Raw genomic sequence first — 25,329 nt, forward strand, 5'->3', positions numbered from 1 at the left:
GGGATAATGCCAAACCTCCTTAAACTAGAGAGTTAGAGTGAAAAGACTAGACCCATTTCCACAGTGGAGCTACTGTCCACACGGCTCCATCCAAAGACGAGCCCGTCTCCCGTGCTCTGGTGGACGTTCGACCACAGAGCACATTGTTCCTCAGTACAAATGACGCTTGATCAGTGAGAACTTGATAATAGTGCGTGACCATTCCACCCCGGTGATAAAGCAACCACGGTGGAAATTGAGATGCATCCGTCTGTCAGTGAAAGCAGTGTCGTTCTGCTTCCTTGAATATAAAAAGTGCATTGTTTTCCCTACACATTTTCAACAAGTAACATCTGATAATATCATCACAATACTTTCAAATGAAACGGCACACGCACACCTAACGGAACTAATCTACGTTATTACGTCTATTCAGCTTCACGACTGTCTATCTGTGAATGTGCTACCTGTAAATTAGCACGGTTCACAAAGCATGCTGCACATTAAGTGAGGTTGTGTGGAGGGAGCGGCTGATGGACTAGCAGCGGTCTGGCAGTGTCAGTGCATGTGGGGAAGAGGTTTTTGGCATGTGCTCAGTTCCAAAAACACAAACAACTTACTGGAGAGAATTAAAGCTAGAACATATTAAACCTTGCATGCTGCATGAAAAACACTGAAACCACACGATGAGTTTACGGTCCACACGCATTCGGATTAGAAATGACCAGGATCATTTGTGTTACAGCTGTGAGGAATATTTAGACTGCCAGATAAAAAGTAGTACCATAAATGTATAAGTTAATTCAATCGGTCCCCCTTTTTATAATTGCTATAGAGGCTCTTTTGTAATATCATCAATAGAGTGGGATGCGATCCAAAGCTACAACTCGGATTCATCTCCTTTTTCGAACATGTCCAACGTCCACACGTGCTTTTATTGAGTCTTGCTGGTTCCCGACATTCAGGCTGATTCATCCCACCACCGCTCCCCAGCAGATTCGTAGGTGAAAGACAGAGCGGCTCAGAGAGTGAACGTGGGGTCGTGCTTCCTGACTTCCAGAAGGAGAAGCTCTCTGTCTCCGCGGGCCTGGGTGAGAGCGGCCTGGGCATCACAGAGCTGGGACTCCAGGGTTTGTCTCTGCAACGGATTGTTGGATTGGTTAGTTCCAGCTACAGCTGATGCACGCTTTGGCAAGGTGCTGCAAGCCAAGTGGGCGGATATCAGATTCTGCCGGACAGCAACAGGTGTAATCACAATACCATTACGCAATCTTGTGCGCTGACACGTCTCTGCATTGTGCATCTTAGAGCCGAGCAGTAACAGGACGCCAGTATTACGGCTGCATTTAAGACCGACGGAGCAGATAACTGCAGATTTAAAACACGAACAAAACCTGCAAATCTATCGAATATCTTCAGAGATAAAAACAGAGCCACACGCAGCCTCATTGTTGGTGCAGTGGTGATATTCATTTTGATAGCCACTACATTTGTTAACAAGCATCGTCTTGATTTCACACTTATTATTAATGTTACACTTGACAGTCACACACACACATTACAATACTAAACAAAGAGCTCCTTTTGTTTGTCGGCTCCCTAAGCTGTGCTCGTCTTAGAGACGGGGCCAAAGCAACCAGAGGTCATGTACTCTGTATTTGCATTTGTATTTGTATGTTTTTGCAACCTGCAACAAGTATTTGGGTGTGGAAATAAGTCTGCGGGATCATGATTAGTAACTACATACTTGTGTTTTCAAATTGAGGCCAAATAATCTAGTATAGTTATATGGCTTTACATGTATATAACCATGTTATTTATGTCTGGAGAAGCAAAATGACCATAGAGGTGTGTGTAATAAAATAAAAATCAACAGTGTACAACAATTCATGTAAATTCCTTTAGGAAATGTGCCAGGACATATGTAAATAATACTCAGGGAGGCAAACACTTACGTGGTGAAAAGAAAAAAGGAGCTACCTGAAGTCAGGGAGAAATGTGATAGCTAAATATCATATAACAAAGTGCTATACACTTAAATGAAGAGGAAATATCACTGTCTGTGGGTAAAAGGTAGCCGTAGCAGCCAAGTAGACATGCGAAGCTGAAGCATTTACAGTATATGGTACTACCTCGCGCTGCTGTTCAACAGAGCAGGACATGTTGAACACAGGAACACCTGCCGAGGCTTTAGGGGGGTCTGTACCTCCAGCTGCAATCAAAAAGGAAATGGGGATGATCACTTTCTGTTCATCTTTCTGTGAAGACATTACAGCAGATGCTGCGAGCTGTGAGTATTTGTGGTTTTACGGTTCGTGATCCTGCCGGTTCATCCTCAATACGGACGAGTTGAGAGAACAAGTTGTTTTCTTGCTCACCTCTGAGCCTCATGATGCCATCGTCACCTCGCTCGAGCAGCAGCTGATCTACAACGAACGAGGCCGGGACAGGTTGAGGGGCCGTCGGGTAGATTTTAGGGCTGTCATCCTAAAAGAAACAAAAGGGATCCTGACCATTAACGACACACACCAACACGTCTTTTTACCGCTATTAAAGTCTGTCCAAAGCTTCAATTTGACTATTTTGGACAGCATTATAAGGAGTCCATAGTATGTATACTTAAAATAAATAAAATCAATGATGGTCTTGCTCAGGGACACTTCGACATGTGACCCATGGGAAAACTGGGGATCGAGCCGGCGATCCTGTGGTTGCAGGACGACCACTCATTCCCATGAGCTACAGCCGCCCTGCAGCCTAATACAATATGTAATGATGTATATAATAATAATAACAACAACAATAATGTACTGGCAGTATTAACAACCCACCTTCATAGTGATGGTGACGTTGCTCATATGTAACTTCATTGGCTGACCATCAACACTAAACTCGTCCTCCAGAAAAGGACCAATGTTGGTCACGGTGGAGGCCAACAACTGTGCCTGGCAGTCTCGCACTCTTATTTCCAGAAAGCCCGAAGACTCGGCCACAGCAGAGTGTCGGGCTGCAGATGGACCCATTTCTGCTCGCATGCACACGACTGGAGACCCCCTGACACCCTGTCTGTCCTGCTTAGGGACCGGTCCGCTTGGAGCTGCAGAAACAAAAAAGGGGAAAGTACATTTGTGAGCCACGCGGACACGTTACTCTGCAACAAATTCCAGCATGCTTTTTAACACTGTAACTTGATCAGTTTCCTTTTTCCAGCGGTGGCAATGTGCCGACATGTAGCAACTAACTTCTGATTTAGAGGTCGTTATACAAAAAGCAGGAGATAATGCAAATGTGGCTCGAGATTACACAATAATCCAAGTTACCCTGTATGAGGCCAGCCAGCAGGTCTGTTACCCTGATATTGCCCATCTGCACAGGGCTCAGATTCTGAGCTTTCACAGCCACAACTTGATCTTCTCCCTTCACTTCCACGGTACAAGCGACTCCACTCAGGATCAGCAGCAGCACTGAGGACTGGAGCAACAGCACATCACATTAACGATGCGTGAAAATATGACTTTGTTCAGGAAAACAATGCAACGCCACTGGCAGATTAAATCCATCCATGAAATCTGCTAAGTGAGCATAGTAACCCACCATATCCTGAGACATGTCCTCAATACTTTGGGACAGAGAGCTGCTGAGGTCCGCTGAGGAACCTCCCTCAGTGCCAGGCGCTGGGCTGCCTCGACTGCCTGCAGGAGTGTTGTTGGGACGCATGGACTCCATGCCTGACTCTGGAAACATGAGTAAAACTTATAGTACATGTCACCTGTGTAATTCAGAGAAATTGCTTTTGCAATGCCGTCGTGTTTTCAGCACCTGAGCCCATGAGGACAACAAAATTGTCACTGATATCACTATCCACGGAGAGATTTTCGTCAGGCAGGCTGCCATCCAAGATCGCGCTGTCAAAGGAATGCTGGGAAGGCGACTGCTTCATGGATTGGTGGCGCAGGCTGGCAGCCAAAGAGGGGGAGGTCTCTTCCGAACGCTGGACCTGTTCCCTATAAACACACACACAAACACACAGAGTAAAAGCATGCCAGTAAAAGCATGTGGTGCGCAGCATGGGTTCCAGACACACAAACACTATTACATTGCCAACAGCACAGCAGGAGAGCACTCTGACTTACTTTGCCTGCGTGCTGAACAACTTGCTCATGCCTGAGCCACGACTCAGCATGCTAAAGGCGTCCTTTGTTATTGAAAACGCCCCTTTGGTCATGTCCAGAGAGGCACTGAAGGCATCTTTGGTCGCGTCCTTGGTGACGTTGATGGCGCTGGACAGCTCTCCCTCCAGGCTAAAGTTGGACATTTCGCGGGAGAGGGAGAGTATGGGCGACTGTCCAGGTGAGAGTGGAGGAGAGAGGACAGGGGTGTCCTGCTGGGTTGTCAAGCCATCTCCCTCCAACCCCTCCTCCACAGCCTCACATGCCTCCTCCACCACCTCATCCTGTTCATTCGCAGAGACAGTATTGATGGAGGAGATGCCGTTTTCTACCCCACTGTCCTCCAGTACAGCAGAGTGGTGAGTGGGGGAGATGTCAGAGTCCGTTATGCTGGGGCTGTCTGTCTCTGGGGTGTGGGGGACCTCTTCCTCGGGCTCTGTGCACACTGGTGGCAACAGGAGACCCAATTCTGCAGAGTCCACCAGGAGGGCAAGACAAACTGTAGTGGGTTTCGTCTTCTGGCCGTGGGCCTGCTTCACATCTCGTAGATCCCGGCCCAACTCCGCCCCCAACCGAGCCATGGAATCCTTCATCCTCAGCAGGGCTACATACTGGTAGTGGTTGAGCCACATCTTCACTGGGGTGATGGTGTGGGCCAAGACGTGGATAGAGGCAAGCGAAGCCTCTTCCTGCTCTGAGGAAGGCTGGTGGGCTCCGCTGGGACTGAAGGAGGAAGGCGATGATCCATTTTTAAAGGCAGAGGGCTGACACATCCACACAGACATGGCAAAGGGCTCAACAAAAGGTTGGGTTCCGCCTTTGGGGAAACGCCGAGCTCCATCAAAACCCAGGGTCACACGGGACAGACTGAGAGACCAGACATCCTGGGATCGCAGCCGCTTTCGGTCCAGAGGTTGGGGCTCGGTCTCTTGAGAGTGCTGGAGGAAGGTGGATGGGACGGGGTGGAAGGCACTCTGGTCTCTGGGGAAGGGGCAGGGAGGTGTGTGCTGGAAGAAAGAGCAGCTGGAGAACTTGTTGCAGGTGCTGTTGAGGTCAGCTCTGGAGCCGTGAGGGCAGAGGCGAGTGTTACTGAGAACCATCTGGGGGACAGTAACGGAGAGGGACTGTGGACGCTCCGGATGGTCCAATATGGAAGAATCCAAGGGGATTATCAACTACAGAAAGGGATATAAAAAAACAGTATATTCACCCATCGTTTACAGACGTTTATTAGAATTGCAACAAGCTCCGTTCAGACAAAAGCGGGCTACACAAATGTATTTTAAACTGGAAAAAATAAAACAAAACACTAATGTGTAAAAACAGTTCACCTTGAGCAGAGTGGCATCCATGCGGATGTCTACATGCTCTTCAGCCCTGCTGCTGTCTTGCAAATGGTAGAAAGCTTTGACCTGGTCCAGGGTGTGCAGCAGACCTCTGGAAAACAGATTGATCCACAGCACGCTGGCTGGGTCTACGCAGAGCTGGAGGCTGTTCAGCTGGGCATACAGGTTTGACGTGGGCACTGGGAGACGGAAAATAGGCGAGAGATACTGTCATGTAAATGTAAGTGCTTAATACTTAATATCAAAAAAGTGGGTTGTGGATTACTTTAAAACACACAAGTGAGTAAATCACTCACACAAACACTCATTGTCATACAAAGAAAATAAATATGGTCAAATACGTTTGCACGACACCTGAAAAACTTGGGTTGTCCGGAAAGTAGTATTCTGTGAACTGCAGATGAACTGCTGGCACGTTGTCTGGCAAACGCAGAGCTTTCCGGTTGCAGGATAATAAAGAGCGGGTCTTCTTGTTTTGACGGCCTCTTGAAGACACCTGAATGTTGAGGAGCAGAAGTTAGAACAGCGATGGAAATATCACTAAATATACTTTGAAGACCAAATAATAATAAAAAAGGAAAGGAACTCAATTACTCAACAAAAGCACACGTATGTTACGCATGACAGAACTAAAGCACCTGAGTTCGAACATCAGTGACTTCCTGTCAAACCGGAGGTGGAGACCCAGACACGTACAGAAGTTCCCCTTAGTGTCTCTGGCTCCTTTAAATGGGGAACTACAAGTGTTTTGAACTTAAAATAGCCCGGAAAAAATGTACGTTCTTTCATAATGAAAAGTGAAATGTCCGGAGTGAAATTGCACAACTGGTGTGAGCGTGTAATTTGAATTTGAAGTGGCAGGGGGTTACTCAATCTCAGATGCAAGGCACTGGAGCAGCCAAGTATTTCACTGACATTTAAGGCAAAGGTTGTTAGCACGACAATCATAACTCAATTTCTAATACAACAACAATCAATAGAACATATCAGATAGCTCGTCTGAAAGAGACTTTTGTTCCATGTGGAAGGCCGGTTAGGCAGATGCCTGCAGGGCTGCTCATCATGCAACACGCCATTTTCTGGCTTGAGCTAACTGAATTGATGAGCACATGACACTCGTGTCAGCTGGCATGCTAGCCATGGAGCTACAGTTTTGTAGTACAGACAATAATATACACACATATTTTCTCCCTCAAGAATAATCATGTGTGTCACCTCAATCAGGCATCATCTTGATCATGCCTGTTGTCAGTAATTAAAAAGGCTTAAAGCACTTTGCTGTCACATCTGTTTGTCAACTAATCACTTCCAATGCCTGTACTTCTCCCTCACATGCTAACAACTGTAAGCAGTTATATGACGATCCACAGTATGAGAATATCATTTGTTTGTGATTTCTTAAGGAGATGATTGGGGAGATGTTAATATTGTCCTTGTTGTATGATCTACTATCAATCAACAGTGATGTGGCTGGAGGTTGATTAGTTCCATTTTACAATTATAAACACTTATTTCCTCATTATCAGTAATGTCTGCGACTGCTTTGTCACTGCTAACGTTTTCTAAATGCAAAGCGACTCCAATCCTTGTCAGAGGTACTGCCTGACGACCTCCCTCTGAAGAACAGATGTCCCTCAATCCATTTACTGAAGTAAGGCTTCTGGCAAAGCAGGTAAATCAAATCAGTGGATGATTAAGTCTCGCCTGGTGAATGTCCACGTCATCCATCCTGACCACCACGCAGCTGGACCGCAGCCTCTTCAGTGCCGCCCCTGGAGGAGCCGTGGCAGAGTTCCTGCTGGACGTCTGCTCCGTGTCAGAGGGGCTCGACTTGGGACTGGACTGTCCGTCTAAAAGTATGTGAATGAGAGGAGAAAACACTCAGAAACTATTAACTTACGACTAGCTCATGACGCTGCCTTCATATCATTAAAATGTTGCTGTGGCTGAGCTACGTGTTGATTTGTGTGGGGTCATAGTTTCATTTTGGCTCCCGAGTGGTATTTTGTTGTGTAATGAAACCAAACAAGAACATGTTTTACTTTATTACACAGTTTTTGATTGTGCTTTATTCAACCAAAGTGCTTTTGATGAAGTAATCTGAGTATGAATCTGTGTTGTTTTACCGGTCACAAAAGAAATAGATGTCCTATAACAAGACAAATCTTGCATACCTTGAGCTGTCTTTGCAGAGGACTGGGGCCCCTCAGTGTGGGGCCCAGGGAACCCAGAAGCCTCTGCTCTCCTCTGGTACTCCTGCAGCAGCTTCCCAGCCCACTGGGCCTGAGCCTCCATGGCTCCACTGTGGCGTTCCCAGTGTCGACATCCATCGGCTGTAATAAAGCAGCAGCAAGAGGGCGGTTATGATCCAGCAACCATTGCAGACTTAAAACTGATTTCCTCTAAAGATATAGCACCATAGGCTATTTGTGCAATAAGAGAAAGAGAGAGAGAGAGAGAGAGAGAGAGAGAAACACCCAACAAACCTATTAAACGTATCCGTGGTGCAAACAAGGTTGGGGAGCCATTCTGTATGTAATGTTTTTTTACACATAGAAAAACAGAAAAGCTAAATAAAAGGTTTTTTTTCTAACTGTGTTTAATTGACCATAAACAGCCCCAGAGGCAACTCTGCTGCTCTACATTCAAGAAGTACACAAAAGGAAAATGTCACTCTCCCTGGCCATTAGTCTGCCTGAGGAGTAAATCCTCCTTAATGAATGCTGTGGTTAAAGTGGGAGCTGGACAGAGCCTCTGGGTAAACTCTTCTAAATTATATTCAGAGAAAGGACTAGTCGTCACTCACCAGGTCTGTGGACGGGATAGTAGTCGAAACCCAGCTTCCTGAATGTCAGCTGCATGGCACCTTGCACGCCCGGTGGAGGAGCCTCATCTAAGCAAAACCACATGCTAGCTGATGAAACCATCATGACTGTAATTATCTTTCAAATGCGTCACAATGCAATGTTTTTCAGGGATTACTCTGAGCACAATTGTGGCCTTCGGCTGAAGTAAAACATCATACATACACTTGAGTGACAAGACAATGAAGGCTACATGTTTCCAACTAACCTTCATCCGTTGAAGAACTGTCGTTGCATATGTGTAAGTCCAAACGGGATATGAAGGTGTGGTAAGAAGACTCCTTGACATCATAGAGATCAAAGAATTGACTCATGTTGCTGGGGGCTCCCGTGGGGGCGGGCGGGGTCTCGGTCCAAAGGTTATGGAGGCCAGGCGATGGAGGAGCAGTCTGAAACACAGAAGGGGTCAAATATCTAAATCACCAAGACGATGGGGCAAAGTGAAGACATCTTCGTTGTGGAAACAAAAAGAAACTTGACCTGTAAAGTACAGAAAATATACCCAGAAATAGTCTTGAGCCAACTCATTTTGTGTTAAATGCTCTCGCGAAGAGAAGATTCTGTCCATTAATCTGAGCCATGAGGATTGATTATTAGTAGACTGTAAACTTTTTGTGTAATTTCTCTTGTACTTTGGGTTCCTGGAGTTTCATATTTTGTCAAAAGGTGCTTAAGAAAGACAAAAATGAATGCTTAAAAGGCAGCAGAAATGTTTGTTTTTGCAGAAGGTGTATCATGGCTTACTGGGACACTTGAATAGAAAATACATGTGTAACACTGGTGCTTTTCCTACAATAACAAGTCAAAATGTACTCTGGGGAAAAGGCCTATTGTAATTTTCATAATTTCCAACGGATGCAGAAACAATCATTCTTGAGAGCTATGACCTCAGGATGAATTTATGTTTGAAGGTTGACAACGCCTCACATTTTCCTTTCAACACATGAAGTCTCCAGTTGCACTCTAACACATAACATCATTATTTTTGGTCTTCGCACTGATTTCAGATCCTTCATGAGCCAAAAGGAGGCCGTACCTGGAGGGATTCAGCCGTCCTGCTCTTCCTCTGCTGGGCAGACTTCTCCATGGCCTCGCTGAGAGATTTGGCGTAATGGATGATGGCTTTGAGCTGAGAGTCCGTCAGCACCCACAGCAGGTCGTCCAGAATGAAAAGCAGCTTGGAAGCCAGTACGTTACAGTCCTTTATCTAGAGAGAGCAACGGGCAATTAAACTTCATTCATGACAAATAATTAACAACTTTTATGAGGTCAAGTTGGGGATTTTTGACAGAACAGCATACGAATGGCAGAAATGCAGTCTTACTCTGCGTTTTAGGGCGATGCGAATGCGTCCCTGGTTGGTGATGAGACGTAATGGGGTGCTACCGAGGTCCTGGTCGTCACTCTCGATGGCATCCGCCTCGATTCGAAGGCTCTGCCAGTTTATTTCTTTGAATGTCAACACCTGATTGAAACGAGAAACATTTCAAAACATTCAGCTATAATCATTTTAAAAAAAACACACTATGTCCCCGACACTTTCGTGGAGCCAGTATTGGTTAGTATGGTATCGGTGTGGAACAGACAATGTTTTGTTTTTATTAGACAACGAAAAGGCAATGGACGCAACTGCTTTAAAGTGGATTACAAGAGCTCATTCTGAAAGGTTGTTCATGTCAATATAGTCCTGCAATGGCGAAAAAACCCAACACAACACGCGCGGTAAAGCCGGGTGGAGCAAAGAGGACTAAAGTGTGCCGCACTGTACCTCTCCTCTCTTGGGGTCGGTGACGCGGGTGTAGCGGAGGTCACTCTGCTGCCATGTGGGGTTGAGGCTGTTGCCTTGTAACTGCCAGAGCTCGAAGGAGGCGTGGAAGGCCCGAGCCTGCACCTTGATGGTGATGGAGTTGATCCGGACAGACATGCCCTCCACCACTTTCTCTGCAAAGCCGTATTCGCTGTGAAGACACGATGTAAGCGTGGGCGAAAGGCAACGTTCACCGAGTAAAAAGACATGGCATGTAGCATTCAACAGCAGATACGTGGTTTTATGCAGGCGTACCTCTGGCCTGGTGTTATCGCTATAGGGGAGGGGCCGTTAGGTGGACGCGGCTCCTCACATGTCCTCATTTCTACCTCGACCTTATCCAAGAACTGCAGAAAAGAAGAAACTGTAACACTCCGCATACAACTGAGCAAGGACAGATAGAGCGGTAACCTGACATTTACAGATGATAACAAGAAAGAAAGCATCATCTATGGAGCAGAAGTGTAACTAAAATTGCACTGCTAGTCAGGTCAATTAAGTTATTTTTGGGTGAAAACATGAAAGGAGAAGCTTAGTGCTGCACACATGGGCAAGAAGTTTGGAGAAGGACAAAAATAACATAATTCTCACCAGACAGATGGGGCTTGTTTTCAACTTTGTCCATTGTATCTGAAAAAGACAAGACGGCGATGTCCACAGAGTCAGTCACAAACACTTGCCACAGCATTCTGCACTGTTTATCATTCATGGTGTGCACAGTAAACATCGAGCTCCTGCTCCAACAACAACTGCTACGCTGCAATATTCCTGCTCAATAAATTAAATATCTTTACCATTTGACATAAAGTACATAAAGAATGCCCTTATTGATGCCATTTAAAAGTGTAAAAGACTAAAAGTCCCAACTAAATATTGTGGAGATGTGGATGGCTGGAATGCATGGATGGCCTCTGACGATAGGAACGCTTTGATTGTAATGATGTACGCAAGTTTAAAAAGGAACATAGCTGCATCACCGTTTTAAACAATCCTGTCATTGGAAACAATGAGGCCTTTGTTGTATTTCCCAATATTTCGGCCAAATGAATCACAATGGCTTGTAAATACTGCATTTCCGTTCTCAAAGCCTTTGACAGGAAATTCCATTTGAACTGAATTTAGCTTCAGAATGTCGAGAGCCTTCGAGCTGTGAAGGACTTACAGCAGTGATGTCAGCAGCCAGCTCCTTGTGATTATTGTGGAGGCGTGTATGATTTGGATCGCAATGAAAACTGATGTTGTGCCTTCAGATGACGGACAATAAGTTATTGCAACTCGCACTGACCCCTGACGGTCCGAAGAATCATCCTAGATTTTGCTTCCAACACTCAAACTTCTATCTTGATCTCTAGATTTGAGACATTAGTAGAGTTTAGAGCTGCAATGATTAAGTAGACTGATCAATAGACAATTACTTTAATGATCAATTCATTGTTTAATTCATTTTTCATGTAAAGAAATTGAAGATAATGTTGTTTTGAGCCTCTCAAATGTGGAGAATTCCTGCTTTTCTTGCGTTCTTTTTTGTTGCAGCCCCAGTAGGTCAAGGTCAAAAAGACTGAATTCCAGTAACAGTTGCAAAGGAGAAGTTATTTCTCAGCAGTCACTCTGTTGACTGATGGCAACGCCACACACCTGACTGATAAGATAAAGTTTAAAAGAGCAGGTTACAAAATAAGTAATGGAAACATGGCAGAAATAAAACTGGTGAAGCCGTGAAAGATGTCTCGAGTTAGGCTTTCAGCCAGTAAATGCATCGTACAGTACAGCTGTAAGCCAGAATATACATAACATAATATTATGAAATGCTGTCCTACAATGTGAGAAAAAGGACGCTCGAGGAGAAATGGAGGTTCATGAGGTAAAAATATTCATGTAATGTGTAGAATTCACATTTTAGCAATTCTATGAATATTTTTACTGAATTACAATCTTAAACATGCAGTATTACTGGGATTATTTGGAGACACAAACCAACCATCATAACAGCTCAATGCGCAGCGGCCAGTTTATCTCATCATCACTCGAGCCTCCGGCCTTTTGTGTCCCTCTGAATCACGGCCTGTCGCTCTGTTACCAACAACCAGTGCTGGTCTGAAGCATCAGAGCGCTCCCAGTCGAGCCTCCAACAGCGCTCATCTGCGTGGTACTACTCTTTTCCTCTACCACTCTGAATTTCAAAACCTCTCTCGCAATAATAAACAGATATGCTTTCTTAAGTTTACACATGAACTACGAGACAATCATTAAAAATGAATTCTGGCATTTTTTCTGTCGCTGCTTAGGTCAGACCTGTCTGCAAACAATCAGGTCTGGCCGGTCAATGACAACATACCCTGATGGCGGCTTTGTTGCAGTAGACCCGAGTGACAGCAAGCCAGGTAGGCAGGTCAAGCATGTTTTGCAGAACCTCTTCATCGAGCTCCAGGTTGGACAGCTGCCCCTCCCCCTTCAGCGTACTGAGGTTGATCTTGTCTGGGGACAGATTCTTGGTGAACCTACGGAAAGAGGACCAGGTAAAGAGTGAACACTCCCAGCCTTGAATGTGGAGGAGGCCAATAGAACTTAAACGAAGGGAAACATCATTGTGTATACGTCACTGATGATCTTGGAGTCCGAAATAAACACAAATTAAATCATGCAGCTCGGCCAACATGTTTTTGAAGTACAGTGCATCTTTATTTCTCATCCAGATTACCATCTAATTGATCCAAACATATGATCACATGACTATAAAGTAAGGAAACAGACGGCTTCATTATTTACTGAATTTGATTGACTGTTCCAAAATACAATACAGATGTTTCACAGGTGGTTTCAACCACAGGTGCTTTCCCTATGCATATTTGTTTCTCGTAGCTTGAGGAACATGACGTTGTTGCTGCTGCATCTCGTTTGTCTGGTTTAGGGCGGTATGTCATGAGCTTCGAAGAGACAACCACTGCATTCCAGATCGCATATGTTTTCCGTATTATTGCAGCCGCCGACACAAAGTACGCACTGTTGATGTAGTATGCATTCAATTAGGAAACACTGCTTCATCATAGCATTGCATTTTGAACTTTGTCCCCATTGCTTAAATATCCGCTGTGCACAGGATTGTGGGACCGAACGGCCAGAAAAGCTTTGCATTGGGACATCCTGGTACTTCTTGGGATACTGCATTTGACATACTATGTATAGAGACATACTACATATTTTTTTCTCAATATGTTATCATGTCTGAAAAGACCCAGAATGAGCATATGGCTAAAAGCAAATAATGTAAACTATGCCTGTACAGGAATGATTCTGTCCCAGGCTTTTTTTTAATCCATATTAGCAGTTGACCCGTATAACCGTGATAACTACAAACGGATTCCACTGGAGTTGAACTGAATGAGTCATCCTGAGAAACTGAAGCGGCCTCCTTACAAGAGCCACACAGCTGTACTCCTCATCTAGGTTAACATCTCATACGGTGCTAACGTAAGCGCGCTCCAGCAGCCAGGAACACAGGGGGAGGTCAGCAGCAATCAGAGCAAATCAATTTGTTAAGTATTTTTCATTTTACACTCACCACATGACTGAACACTGTCCATGGAGAACCCATGACATTTCAGACATCGACCAAGCGACTCTGTAGTTCTTCGTTTGTTCAATATTTTAGTCTGCAGCGGTTTGAACGAAGTCCGTCTCACAGTTTGGTTAATAATATTAATTAAACAGATGGGACGACGTGCAAATGTGGTCAGATTTCTCAAAACATTTGACATTGTTTGGCCTCACACCATCCTGTCGCCAATAATCTAGTCAAAGCCGAAAGCTTCCCTTTGACATGGAGCAACAAAATAACAACTCAACACTTTTACTGTGGCCAAAACCCATTTCTTTCATTTCATGTCAACTCTTACACTCCTCGAGGGCCTTTAGTGAGTCATGCTTGAGGGTTAAAGCTAGTTCACATGTCCGAAAATATCAAACAGATATTGTACGAACGTTGTGCATTTGATTACATTTTGGATTTTTTTTTTGCTGGTATGCATAATTAAGATCTGCATTAGGGGGAAAGAACACTGAATAGTGGTTCTATTATTGGAAAGAAATAGCAATATAGGTTAATTACTCAGATTAGCGTGGCTCAAAAAGCACAGAAATCCCAGAGCTTTCCAACGGCAAGAAAGAAGTCATTGTACAAACTTTGCTAAAAGCACAACTGTTTGGTTTTACAATTAAACAAGACCAAGAGCTTGCTGAGACGATTAGGCAGAATTGAAGTGGTCAATTTAAATCCAACAATCCCTCAGTGGTTTAAGGAGAACACTGTACGTTATACAGCAAAACATACAGTGGATATTATGAACTTCCTTCCAGCCATCAACGTGAATGCATTGCAGGTACGTCTGGATTCGAACTGATGATAAGAGCTTGTCATCATCCTGCCGGGCTTAAGATAATATTACCGTCATAATAATCAGACCCTTAAGAGACAACGGAAGAGATGCTTGGACTCCAAAGCCAAATTTCCCCACAAACTATAGTTAGCAGCATCACTGACTGCTTTCATGTCTACATGTCCACTGTGTCTTGTCTGGTGCAAAAAACTTGTATTAATTATTCAGTGTCAGACACAACAGAGGGGGAGGAGAATATGAGTCGGTCAAATAGAAAGCCCCCGATTTAGTACATTCCTATTTTCCAGTTTTGTGATAAACTTGAACCTTTACCCCGTCCAGCTGGGGTACGAGAGACATTTAACCTTTATAACTGCACATAGCAGGTCCCGAGACTCCTGAGCAGCAGCATCGCGTATAGAGGAAGTAAAAGCGGGTGCTCTGGAGAGGATGCTGAAGGTGACCGGGGTGCAAAATATCTGTCTATGTTTAGCAAGGTGCAAAGACTGAATGAATGATGCTGGGGGAAAAACACAGACTGAAACTATAGGAGGATTTCTGACTGATTTTGAGTTGGGGCTAAAGAAAGAAAGCCTTTTTTAAAGCTAAAATAACTCCTCCATAACTCTTCATGTCTACAATTTTGGCATTGTTTTTTAGCTGTTCTGAACAGGATAGATAGATAGATAGATAGATAGATAGATAGATAGATAGATAGATAGATAGATAGATAGGGTTTGAGTGGGAGTAAAGAAGAAAAGATGCATTTTTGGATAAGGTTACAGCCTTTTCGCCTTTCCATTTTTGAATGATATTTACTGCAGGGCCCTTAGACCCCTAAGTGACACAACATGTAAAAGTAAGCAGAGGGGTACAGTGCAGTAATTAAAGATGGCAGGCTCATTGAATCCAATATATATCAGCTTTCTATAGCCAGCATACAGCCAGTATATATTATTAACACGTGCAAACAGCTGGGAGTGTAATGCGGTTCAGGTTATTAGTTAGTTTCGTTCAGGTTGAATTGGCGTGCGGCGTTCACGGTCCACGTCAGGGCTCCTCTCGTCCTTCTCGTGTCTGTTACAAACATGCAGCGTTGAGCTCGTTGGGAACCAAAGTGGAAATCAATGTAGCTGCTAGCTTACCCGAACGTTAGCTGTAGGCAGTAACGTTAACGGTAAATCCATCATACAGCCGGGGCTAAGTGTGGCTAACACAAGCCACCCAAAAAAATAAAAATAAATGACACTTACCTTGACAAATGTTTCAAAATTTGCTTTTTTATTATTCCGGCCATTTCTGTTTCGCGTCCGAGTCGTACAGACACACACTAGTTACACCGCTGAAAAGCAGCATACGGCGCTACTAGCTTCCAGGCACCGCTCTGTTGTGCACAGCCCGAGCTGTGTGCATCTTTTTAGCCGCTGCAGGCACCGCCGAGTAGCCGCTGCTGCCTCATCAAACACCGGACGGCAACAGACTACAGCGGACCACAGCGGCGCGATACCGCCACCTGCTGGACGCGGAGGGGAGAGCAGGAAGGCGGAGACAGGACGGCGGAGATATATATAGACAGAATAAATATAACTATTATGAACAGTGTATTAATATTGCACAGGTTGAAGTTTTAAGACGGAATACAGGTTGAAGTGTTAAGACTATTTACAAATAAAATGAGACTTCACTGATGGCACGCTGTGCAAGTGAGGATGTTACTCACTTGATTTAAGCAGGTAGTCCAGGTGCACTTGCAAATAAATGCATGCTAAGTTTCAAGAGTTATTTGTGACATACTTATATCTGTGCTTAACATAAGTAACACTACATAATCAAATATACATTGTTTTAATTCACACAACAAAAGATAAAGTACAAACAGAAGAAGTGGTGCAGTATGTTACGTTGAATATTGTGCAAATATTAACATCGAAGGATAAGGGGTTTTCTACTTTCACTATCAAGATACCTTTTTCAAGAGAGACCGGACAAAATAAAATTAAAAATCAGACCTAATTCATACAAGAATCCATGACCACAGTTAAACACATATTAAGTTAGACAAACAGCAATCAAGTGACAAAAAAAAACAACTAATAACAAAAGAGACATCACTTTTAGACATTCTATTATATAATTGTGGTAACTTACAATCAGTTACTTGTTAACAATACCTTCACTTTAATACTGTCTTACAGTGAAGCAGCTTCACCATGAGTGTGTTTTATATTATCACTGCTTTAGTTGGTTGTTGATGTGATTGTGATTCATAGTATGATGCTGTAAATCTTCTTTTTTTTTTTTACAATAGTGTAACTTACATTATACTAAATATAGCCTATTAATTACAAATATTTTTGCTAATAATGATTACAAATTAAAATAGGTTTACTGTATTTAACATCAGAATATTTTACTATAAACAATAAAATTTCATAAAAGAGGTATTAGTCTGAGTACAGTGAATAAAACCGGTAGTTTGTCAACAAATGTGTGCAAAAAAAATCCATTTATATTCTAATAATGTCACAAAAATCATTGAAGACAGTGGCTGAAAGAAATAATACAGTATTTTGTACAACACAAACATGCACCAACATGAGTACCAAATAGAAAAAAGAAAATCATCCGGCTTTGGTATAAATATCACCCTACAAATAATAATGTTTATAACAAATTGAAAATAACTCAATCTTCTTAGTGAGCTTGAATAAATTACCTTCACTATCCAAATTTGTGGGACCCTCGGAGCGGACCTCTTGTGTCCTATAGTGGAGCAGGGTATGTGATGTGTATGGCTCTCGGGTTCAAGAAGCTTAAGTACTGCATATCTGCAGTATTAACTAAGAAACTTGCAATTTTTTTGAATTACCACAACCTGCTCTTGTTGGTGAACCTGGAGCCTTTGGGCCGCCTGAGGGTTTGGGGCTGTACAATACAGTTGAAACTTTTTACATTAATGAAACTTGTAATGATGCTCCTTCAGACCACTTGCTGTCAAATATTGATCAGAGTGATTATATTAGCGCATACTTTCACAACTGTGACTTGTTGCAGGAAACTGGTTTCTGTGGTTCATCTGGTCCATCACAGAATTCAGAAGAAATGCTTAAACTGGCTTTTACCAAAGCCTCAAAAAGACAACATGTCACAGGTGGAAATAATTAGGAGGCAATCTTAGCATTGAAATCATTAGAATTAAATAGATAAACAACAACCTGCAGTCAGGGAGGATTCTAGTTCAAGAGTTCTGACTGGTTTCATGGGTCTTTGAGCAAAACATGATGGAACTGCCTTCTTTAATGTGCTGTGTGCACCATGCTTTGCCCCTGGGCCCCACAACTGTCCATGTCAAGCATATAACACATGGAACAAACAAAACTACTAACACTGTTCAATTTCCTGTGTAGAAATACAATTATTGCAAAAGAAACGAACAACATTAAATAGGCTGGGGCCACTGGCAGATATTTTACAATATTTTACAATATTTTACGGTGATTCTCACAACATTTTATAAATTATTTTGTAAATTGAACAAACGTGGTATATTATTTGATGGTATCATATATGTATTATTATATAGTAGCATTACTGTAATAACACCCCTAGTGTAAAAGTAGTGTTTTCTTTCCTCCTCCAGGTCCGTGGCTCATAGGCACAAAACACAATCATGTGACATGCGCACTCGGCCCTGTTGTTGAGTTTGTTATGACAAGTCGAGGCCTCGGACTAAATTAGGAGCGTAGCCCACCGTCTCTGTCCGGGCGAATCCGTGATGGAAGGCATGGACCTGGACCTGGACCTGGACCAGGAGCTCATGCAGAAATTTAGCTGCATGGGTACAACAGACAAAGACATCTTAATATCGGAATTTCAGAGGCTCCTCGGGTTCCAGCTAAACCCCGCCGGATGCGCCTTCTTCCTGGACATGACCAACTGGTGAGCTCGAGGATTCGTCCGGCCTTCTGTTTGGGTTATTGTTTAGACGAATGGTGCCCGTTAACTAGCTTTCTACCCAGCAGTTATACTCGTTTAAAGATATGTCATCGGTAAAACAATGGGGGAAGAGAAAGGGAATCATAAGGAGCGTTATCCTTCATTGTGGCAGGGTGATAGCCGTTACGTTAGGGATGTTTACGTGGGCACAATGACAGCTAACGACGTGGTAGTAACGTGACTACCGTTAGTGTTAGCTGAGTCACCGTGGGGAACACGGTGGAAAGCAGCGTGTTTCGATATAAACAAATTACACGATAAATACAACTGGCGTTAACACACGCCGACGCCGGTGTCTTGTTCATCTAAACGAAACAAGTGAAAGTAATTTGTGTAACGGACGTTTTTAATGGAGTTGTAAACCGTAGTCGCCACTTTTAGTGCAAAGCTAGGTACTACCAGGTTATAGCTGTTGATTAAAAGTTAAAAACTATTCCCTCGCAGTGTGTTAACTGCTTATTGAGTCGGACGTTTTGTCCCTTTCACATTATCGTCACTAAACGAGAGACGATCAACCAGTAACGTAACGTCTCACTTTTTTGACGCCAATTTGTTTATTACGTAACGTATTACAATTTAACGTCCGTCCAGTGTAGCTCAAAGATCACCACGGGCACAGTGTGGCGCGAGCCTGGTTAATTAATTGTTTTACCTAACTGTGCCTGGACACATGTTTGATGTATTTCCCCCCGTAACATTGATGTAAATAGTTCTCAAACTACAGTTAAAAAGCATTCTTAGGCTTTAAAATCCGACTTCCGGTGACATATTCGACGTTTTAAATCGAAACTGTGGGTGCGTTTGACAAAGAAGGGTCAAATTGAAGTCTTAATGTTTCAGCGCATGTGCAGTATTAAGTTGATGCAGGTCTATGGAAGACATCGGAGAGCAGTGGAGGCTGTAGTAGTGACACGTGACGCCATTCCGCAACGGGGTTTCTAAAAATACAAACTGCTGGTTTATGGATGACTAGCGTGCCACGGGAAGCACCCATTCGTAATCTCTCTGGGCCTGCAGACGATATATGCATTTTAAAGCAGTCACAAACTACCACAGAATGATGTCAAGAAGTAAATATTGTAGTACAAACATATCATAGTCTCCTGTAGATTTAGTTTGGTCAGTGACTGAGATTTACTCCCAAGCCCTTGGAACAAAATGTGTGTCCTTGTGGTTTCGACATTTATAACATAATTATTTGTTTTGCATTGAAATACTACAGCTTCCATGATTATTTGAGAGTATAGCAACAGCTATGGGGTATGTTAAGGGAAGGAACAATGTATATGGTTTGTCAAAATATGTTAGAATCAGGTTTATTGCTAAGTAGGTTTTCACATACAAGCCATTTGTCTTTGTCCATAACAATAAACATTGAGGAAATACGTTTTTCCAGAAACAAAATAATCAAACAAATCCAATAAATTAAAAGGAAACATACTGTAAAAATATGTACGATTAATTTGTTTTTTAAATGAAAGAGCAGTATAGTTTGTTGAAGGGATGTGCAAAATATTGACCAGAGAATGTGGCCATGTGTGGCCTGACGTTTGTTCATTCATATCTGTGCAAACTGCAGTTGAATAATGGGGTTTCCCCTGCACAAATCACATGTCATATTCCAATATACATCTGTACTCATCACCTGGATTTATGCTTTTGCCCCACAGGAATTTACAAGCAGCCATAGGAGCCTACTATGACTTTGAGAGTCCCAACATCAGTGCACCGTGCATGTCCTTCGTGAGCGATGTGACGATTGGAGAGGGCGAATCAGTTCCACCAGACACGCCTTTCACAAAGACCTGGAGAGTACAGAACACGGGTAAGTCTGCTTGAACAAAAAGGAAGTTAGAAATATTTTGTATAATAGAAAGAGTTCAGCATCGTTCTCCGTGTGTCTTCCAGGTGCAGAGTCGTGGCCTCCGGGGGTTTGTCTGAAGTATGTTGGCGGAGATCAGTTTGGTCACGTGAACATGGTGATGGCGCGGTCTCTAGACCCTCAAGAAATGGCCGATGTTAGTGTGCAGATGCAGAGCCCCGTGTCTCCTGGCATGTACCAGGGCCAGTGGAGAATGTGCACAGCCACCGGACTTTACTACGGAGGTGAGGACAGAAAGCGGCACATTGCTCTTCAGTACATATGCTGAAGAACAGACTGAAACAATTAGTCGATGAATCTTTTTTTTCCAGTAATTTCCCAGCAAACAATTCTAGCTTCTCAAATGGGAGGATTTGCTGCTTTCTTATTAATATTTTTGGGCAGACAAGCCAAGCTATTTGAAAATGTCAACTTGGGCTTTTGAAAAACAAAATTGTAGACTACAAGAATAAATTAGCAGTTAAATAATAATCATCTGTCAGTACTGTAGTTTGCAGTAGGAGGCAACAATCATTACTTAAGATAAAAAGTGTGAGATCATTTTTAATGAATTTCCTTCAGTGAAAACTATGAAGAGCAAATGGCCATTCTATCAGGACACAAATTAAATTAAGAGTCATTCATTTAATTGATTTATATCCTCCTGCAAGTTAAACGTGTATGAAGGATCCCAACAGGAAGTCCCTCAAGACTTGCCTACTTACAAATTAAACAGCAGTGGAACGGGATACTCAATTAATAATGACTTGGCCTTAATGTTTCTTTAAGGTGTTCATGGCAATAATTCCTCACTTAACACTACTCACCCCGGGAGAGAAGAATTACAGAACCTGGAGCAATTTAAATCTTTGAGGACATCGTGGGGGTGTCTGTGGTCCAGTCTGGGATTTTCAAACTGGCTCATATAATCTTCTGGTGGGCAGCTAATCACAAGGTAGTGTGGGCCAGCGGTGGTGGCATTGTGTGTTCTAACATGCTGTTCATTTCTTCTGACAGATGTCATTTGGGTGATCCTGAGCGTGGAGGTCGGCGGCCTCCTCGGCGTCACGCAGCAGCTGTCCTCTTTTCAAGCGGAGTTCAACACCCAGCCTCACCGCAGCCTGGAGGGAGACTACAACCCGTTCGCCTCGCCGGAGAAGAGCAAGTGCCCCAACAGCAACAACAACAGCCTCAACGATGCCAGCGGTCACATGGTCACAGAGGAACATTGGCAGGGAAGCCCCAACCAGCTGCAGCAAGATCAGAATGGACTTTCACGCAACTCTGTGGACTTAGTAGCAAATAGTCTACAAAGCAATCTATCAGTAGTCTCTTATAACCAGGTAAGATGAATCAACAGGCAGGGGGGGGGGGGGGGGGTTCCATATTAGTCAATCATAGTTGAATTTTACATCATCAGCAGAATGGCAACTTGAAAGTCTGAAAGCCTCCTATGATTGACGCAAAAAAAATCAGATCTATAAATACAAAGTTGATTTGAAGGATATTTCTCAAATGCATTGTAGATACATTTAAAATTGCGCGAGTTGAAAGTAGTCCCAATCGTGAGAAAGGAAATCTCTCATCCAAGTTTCTATCGGGCTGATATACTATTCGAGTAATTCAATATAACTTTACACAGAAAGCATTTCTCAAGGCTGCAGTATGAGATAAATTTGGTCGCTCCTCACCGTATTAACTTGAAGCTGCAGAGAAGTTCATTCCTTCCAGTTTACCATTTTAAACTGATCCTTTAACGAACCTTCTACAGCCACACTAGTGGATTTGTGAGGATATAATTGCGTAAGGTGGAGATTTGAGATGGATGCTAAAACGCTGATGTTTAGCGGGTTTATCATATCAGTTTAGCCTTTTTGCATGCCACCATTTGCCAATCACCACTAAACACAAAGCACAGCTCAGGTTGATGGCAATGTCATTAATTTAGCAGGCGTTTGGTCATAAACCAAACCTGCTATCATGGCTGAAAACACAATAATAATGTACAAAAAGACCACAGTAGTTGTGTCATGCAGGATGCAAATGCAGACATTGAGGCAGAACAGAGCAAAGAAAGAGGATTTTAGTAAAACGCTTACCATTAAGCACAAGAGGGGAGTCCAGGCAGGCAAAGAAACCCAGAGGGGTCGAGGCAGGCAGCAGGGGTCAAAGCCCAGGTAGCAGACGTCAAGCAGAGGCGCAGGAGAGCTGGAACACAGAACGCTGGTCACGTATCCCGGTGGTCTGATGACATCGTTAGAGGCAGGTGAGTCAGGTGGGGAGGATTTGGAAGTCTGAGGCCATCTGGTGGACAGGTGGAGAAAGGCAGGTCTGGAACGTTCCTCAGAAATGCACATGAGCCGGGGAGGAAGTGGGAAGTGTCTGGAGGCAGACTGAGCCAAATAGTAATTCCACACTGACTTTACAGACAGCGGAATTGTACACTTAAGATTTAGTTTTGTCTCGTTTTTGTTGTTAATAATTTCTCTTCATTACAGGGTATACAGGAGCCCTATCCGTTTGGGCACTCTTAAATCGAGGGACTTGTCACAGTGAAGCAGCACTAAACCTCTGGAGTCTGTCACACCAACGAGAGAAAGTAGCTGGTGGAGAGTGTGGCTATTCAAAAACACTTTATGCAAAACCCAGCTACACTTTGAGAAAACCAGAGGCCAATGCTCGACGTGCAGCTCGACGTGCAGCTCAACCAACATCCCACAAACCCACTGTATGCACGTGTGAATGCTAAGTTAAAAAAAAATGAGTGCTATGAGTCTTTTGAGTGGTGACTTTTTTTCTTTTTTCAGATTTTCTGTTGGATTTTTGTTTGTTTGTTGTCAGAGTGCAAATGAAACAACGATGACAGGGGTGTGTATTTGTGAAAATTGTGTGTATACATTGTGAAACCTGAAAGAGAGACTTTGGAGGAAAAGCCATTTATTTTGCCAACTGATTCTCCAGTTTCTGCTCTGACTCTTGGTATATTGATCGGGTTTCTGTACCTGTTCCCTGTAACTAAATCGAATACTCTCGGCACCTCTGAAGCAAAAACCATTGGATATCATTACTTACTTTTATATAATTTTTTTAATATACACTTTTGAACTGAAGGGGGACAGTCACATCCTTCAGAAAAAATATATTTAGCTCATTCAAGATGGCTCGTGCATTACGGGCAATCATTTCTTGCACCAGCAATTTAAAAAACGCATTTCTAATTTTCTGCCTTGGAGGGAGTCGGACATTACTCTAAACACAGAAGATATGATCGGCACTGATGAGCATGACTCATTTATTTACATTATGGCTCCTATGATTTGTTTAGGTTTAGTCTTCAAAATTGTACAGAAACATTTTTCTCTAAAGCTTTAGAATCTGCAGCCAACATGCTGAAGGTTTTTTTTCAGAGTTATTGCTTTTCATATATACACATCTATGAGATATTACAAGAATATTAGCAGAGTATTCATTATTAGTAATAATGCAGTATTAGAGATTTCCCCACTTATTGTCGGAAGCTAAGAGTTAGTTTTCTTTTAAATGCTTGCATTAGAATAAAGCATCACAGGATTAATGCGCACCCTGACATAAGACATTGAATTCAAGCCATATGAGCAGCGGTAAAAAAATAAAAAAAACTTTAAATGATTCAAACATAAATGTTCCTTTTCATTTTGAAGCGGTCTTGGAGTTGCTTTTATCCTATTAAGTTGAATGTATCTGATGAATGTAGAAGAGGATAATGTTTATTAATTTACCCAAAGATTCGACATTGTGTATTTGCATCGAACTGGCAGTTTTATTTATGTAATTATTGTTCTGAATATCCCTGTCCATTGTTAAAATTATGCTTGTAATCTTCCACATCAGAGTCTCCAAATTATTTTTTTCACGAATCATCTGTGAGCTTTTTAAAAAACACTTTGGATCCTGTTGGATCCTTTCAGACTTAACTGCGGCAGTAAAAAACAATACTATGAAATGACAGACTTGTGTTGTCTTGAGGAATCCTGAGCTGCAGTGGCTCGCTCCACGGCGAGGCCTTTCCTCCACGAGTACAGTTGAGTCCCGAAGGGTTTATCGACTCTGTGATTTTATCTCAGGATCTGCAGCATCGACAGTAAGACCACGCCGTCATGGTACACACGCCTTTATATTGAGGCAGTAACTGTAAGCCCCGGGGGCTTTGACAACGTGACAATATGACATTTCCATGATATTTCCTGTTTAAAATGTTAATGACAAATATTTTCTCAATGCCCATTCATCATTTGGTCCCTGTTGTAGTAATATCTCTCTGAGGTTTCCACTGGCCAGATTGCAGAATGAATCAGTTGGCATGCAACAGCACATTAATGAGGATGAGGAAGTGCAACCAGATGAAAGCTTTTTTTTTGTTTCTGTGTGTTTGATGAATGTTTGTATGATTAAATTATCACTGAAAACTAAAAAGAATTGGCATTTGTCTCATGCTTTTATATTTTCCTCATTCCACATTGATACACTTTTTAACCTCTACTAGTTCATACAACACGTGTACTCTACTCTCAGTTTTCTTTTTGACTTTTAAATCTAACAAATTGCTCTCCGTTTGCATTCTTTAGTGATGTTAATTCATTTCAAGTGGAAAGGAATTTATGGTCACTGACATACAGACATTTTACCAAATGTTCTTGTAAACTGATGTAATACTTTTATGCATGAACTTTATACATTTTTTTGCAATGCATCCCATGCATTTAACAGGGGCGTGGCAGTTTTTAAGGATAAAGAAACATTCAAATTGACATAAAAAAGTAATCAAACAAGAAACTACTGCATAATCAAACACATTATTGACATACTTTTTATTTTTCTTCCCTCCCAAATAGTAAAGCACAGCAGATAAATACAATCAGACACTGTGTGCTGCTAAAATAAAAGCAACAGGGTCA

The 25,329-nt window shown here is 42.8% G+C and overlaps 2 protein-coding genes across 2 annotated transcripts; one reads left to right on the plus strand and one right to left on the minus strand.

Moving 5' to 3' along the window:
• Nucleotides 1–979: 979 nt before the first annotated feature.
• bltp3a (bridge-like lipid transfer protein family member 3A) lies at nucleotides 980–15,835 on the minus strand (the record flags this gene model as incomplete). The annotated part of the gene is made up of 21 exons (XM_079226642.1): nucleotides 980–1,117; nucleotides 2,112–2,191; nucleotides 2,358–2,466; nucleotides 2,811–3,076; nucleotides 3,300–3,450; nucleotides 3,574–3,713; nucleotides 3,799–3,983; nucleotides 4,113–5,323; nucleotides 5,480–5,673; nucleotides 5,849–5,990; nucleotides 7,199–7,344; nucleotides 7,669–7,827; nucleotides 8,301–8,387; nucleotides 8,567–8,747; nucleotides 9,395–9,565; nucleotides 9,683–9,823; nucleotides 10,127–10,316; nucleotides 10,421–10,512; nucleotides 10,757–10,795; nucleotides 12,501–12,663; nucleotides 15,792–15,835. 21 exons carry the CDS (start codon nucleotides 15,833–15,835, stop codon nucleotides 1,001–1,003), a joined length of 4,008 nt encoding a protein of 1,335 aa, XP_079082768.1. The 3' UTR covers nucleotides 980–1,000.
• A 2,438-nt stretch (nucleotides 15,836–18,273) lies between these two features.
• LOC306743451 (protein ILRUN-like) lies at nucleotides 18,274–24,850 on the plus strand. Its single transcript, XM_079225961.1, has 5 exons — nucleotides 18,274–18,477; nucleotides 20,205–20,359; nucleotides 20,443–20,640; nucleotides 21,413–21,738; nucleotides 22,894–24,850. The coding sequence occupies exons 1-5, from the start codon at nucleotides 18,314–18,316 to the stop codon at nucleotides 22,927–22,929; spliced, it is 879 nt and encodes a 292-aa protein (XP_079082087.1). The 5' UTR covers nucleotides 18,274–18,313; the 3' UTR covers nucleotides 22,930–24,850.
• The last annotated feature ends 479 nt before the right edge of the window (nucleotides 24,851–25,329 follow it).

Source organism: Taurulus bubalis (genome assembly GCF_910589615.1).
Source record: "Taurulus bubalis genome assembly, chromosome: 11".
In the NCBI taxonomy this organism is placed as follows: Eukaryota; Metazoa; Chordata; class Actinopteri; order Perciformes; family Cottidae; genus Taurulus; species Taurulus bubalis.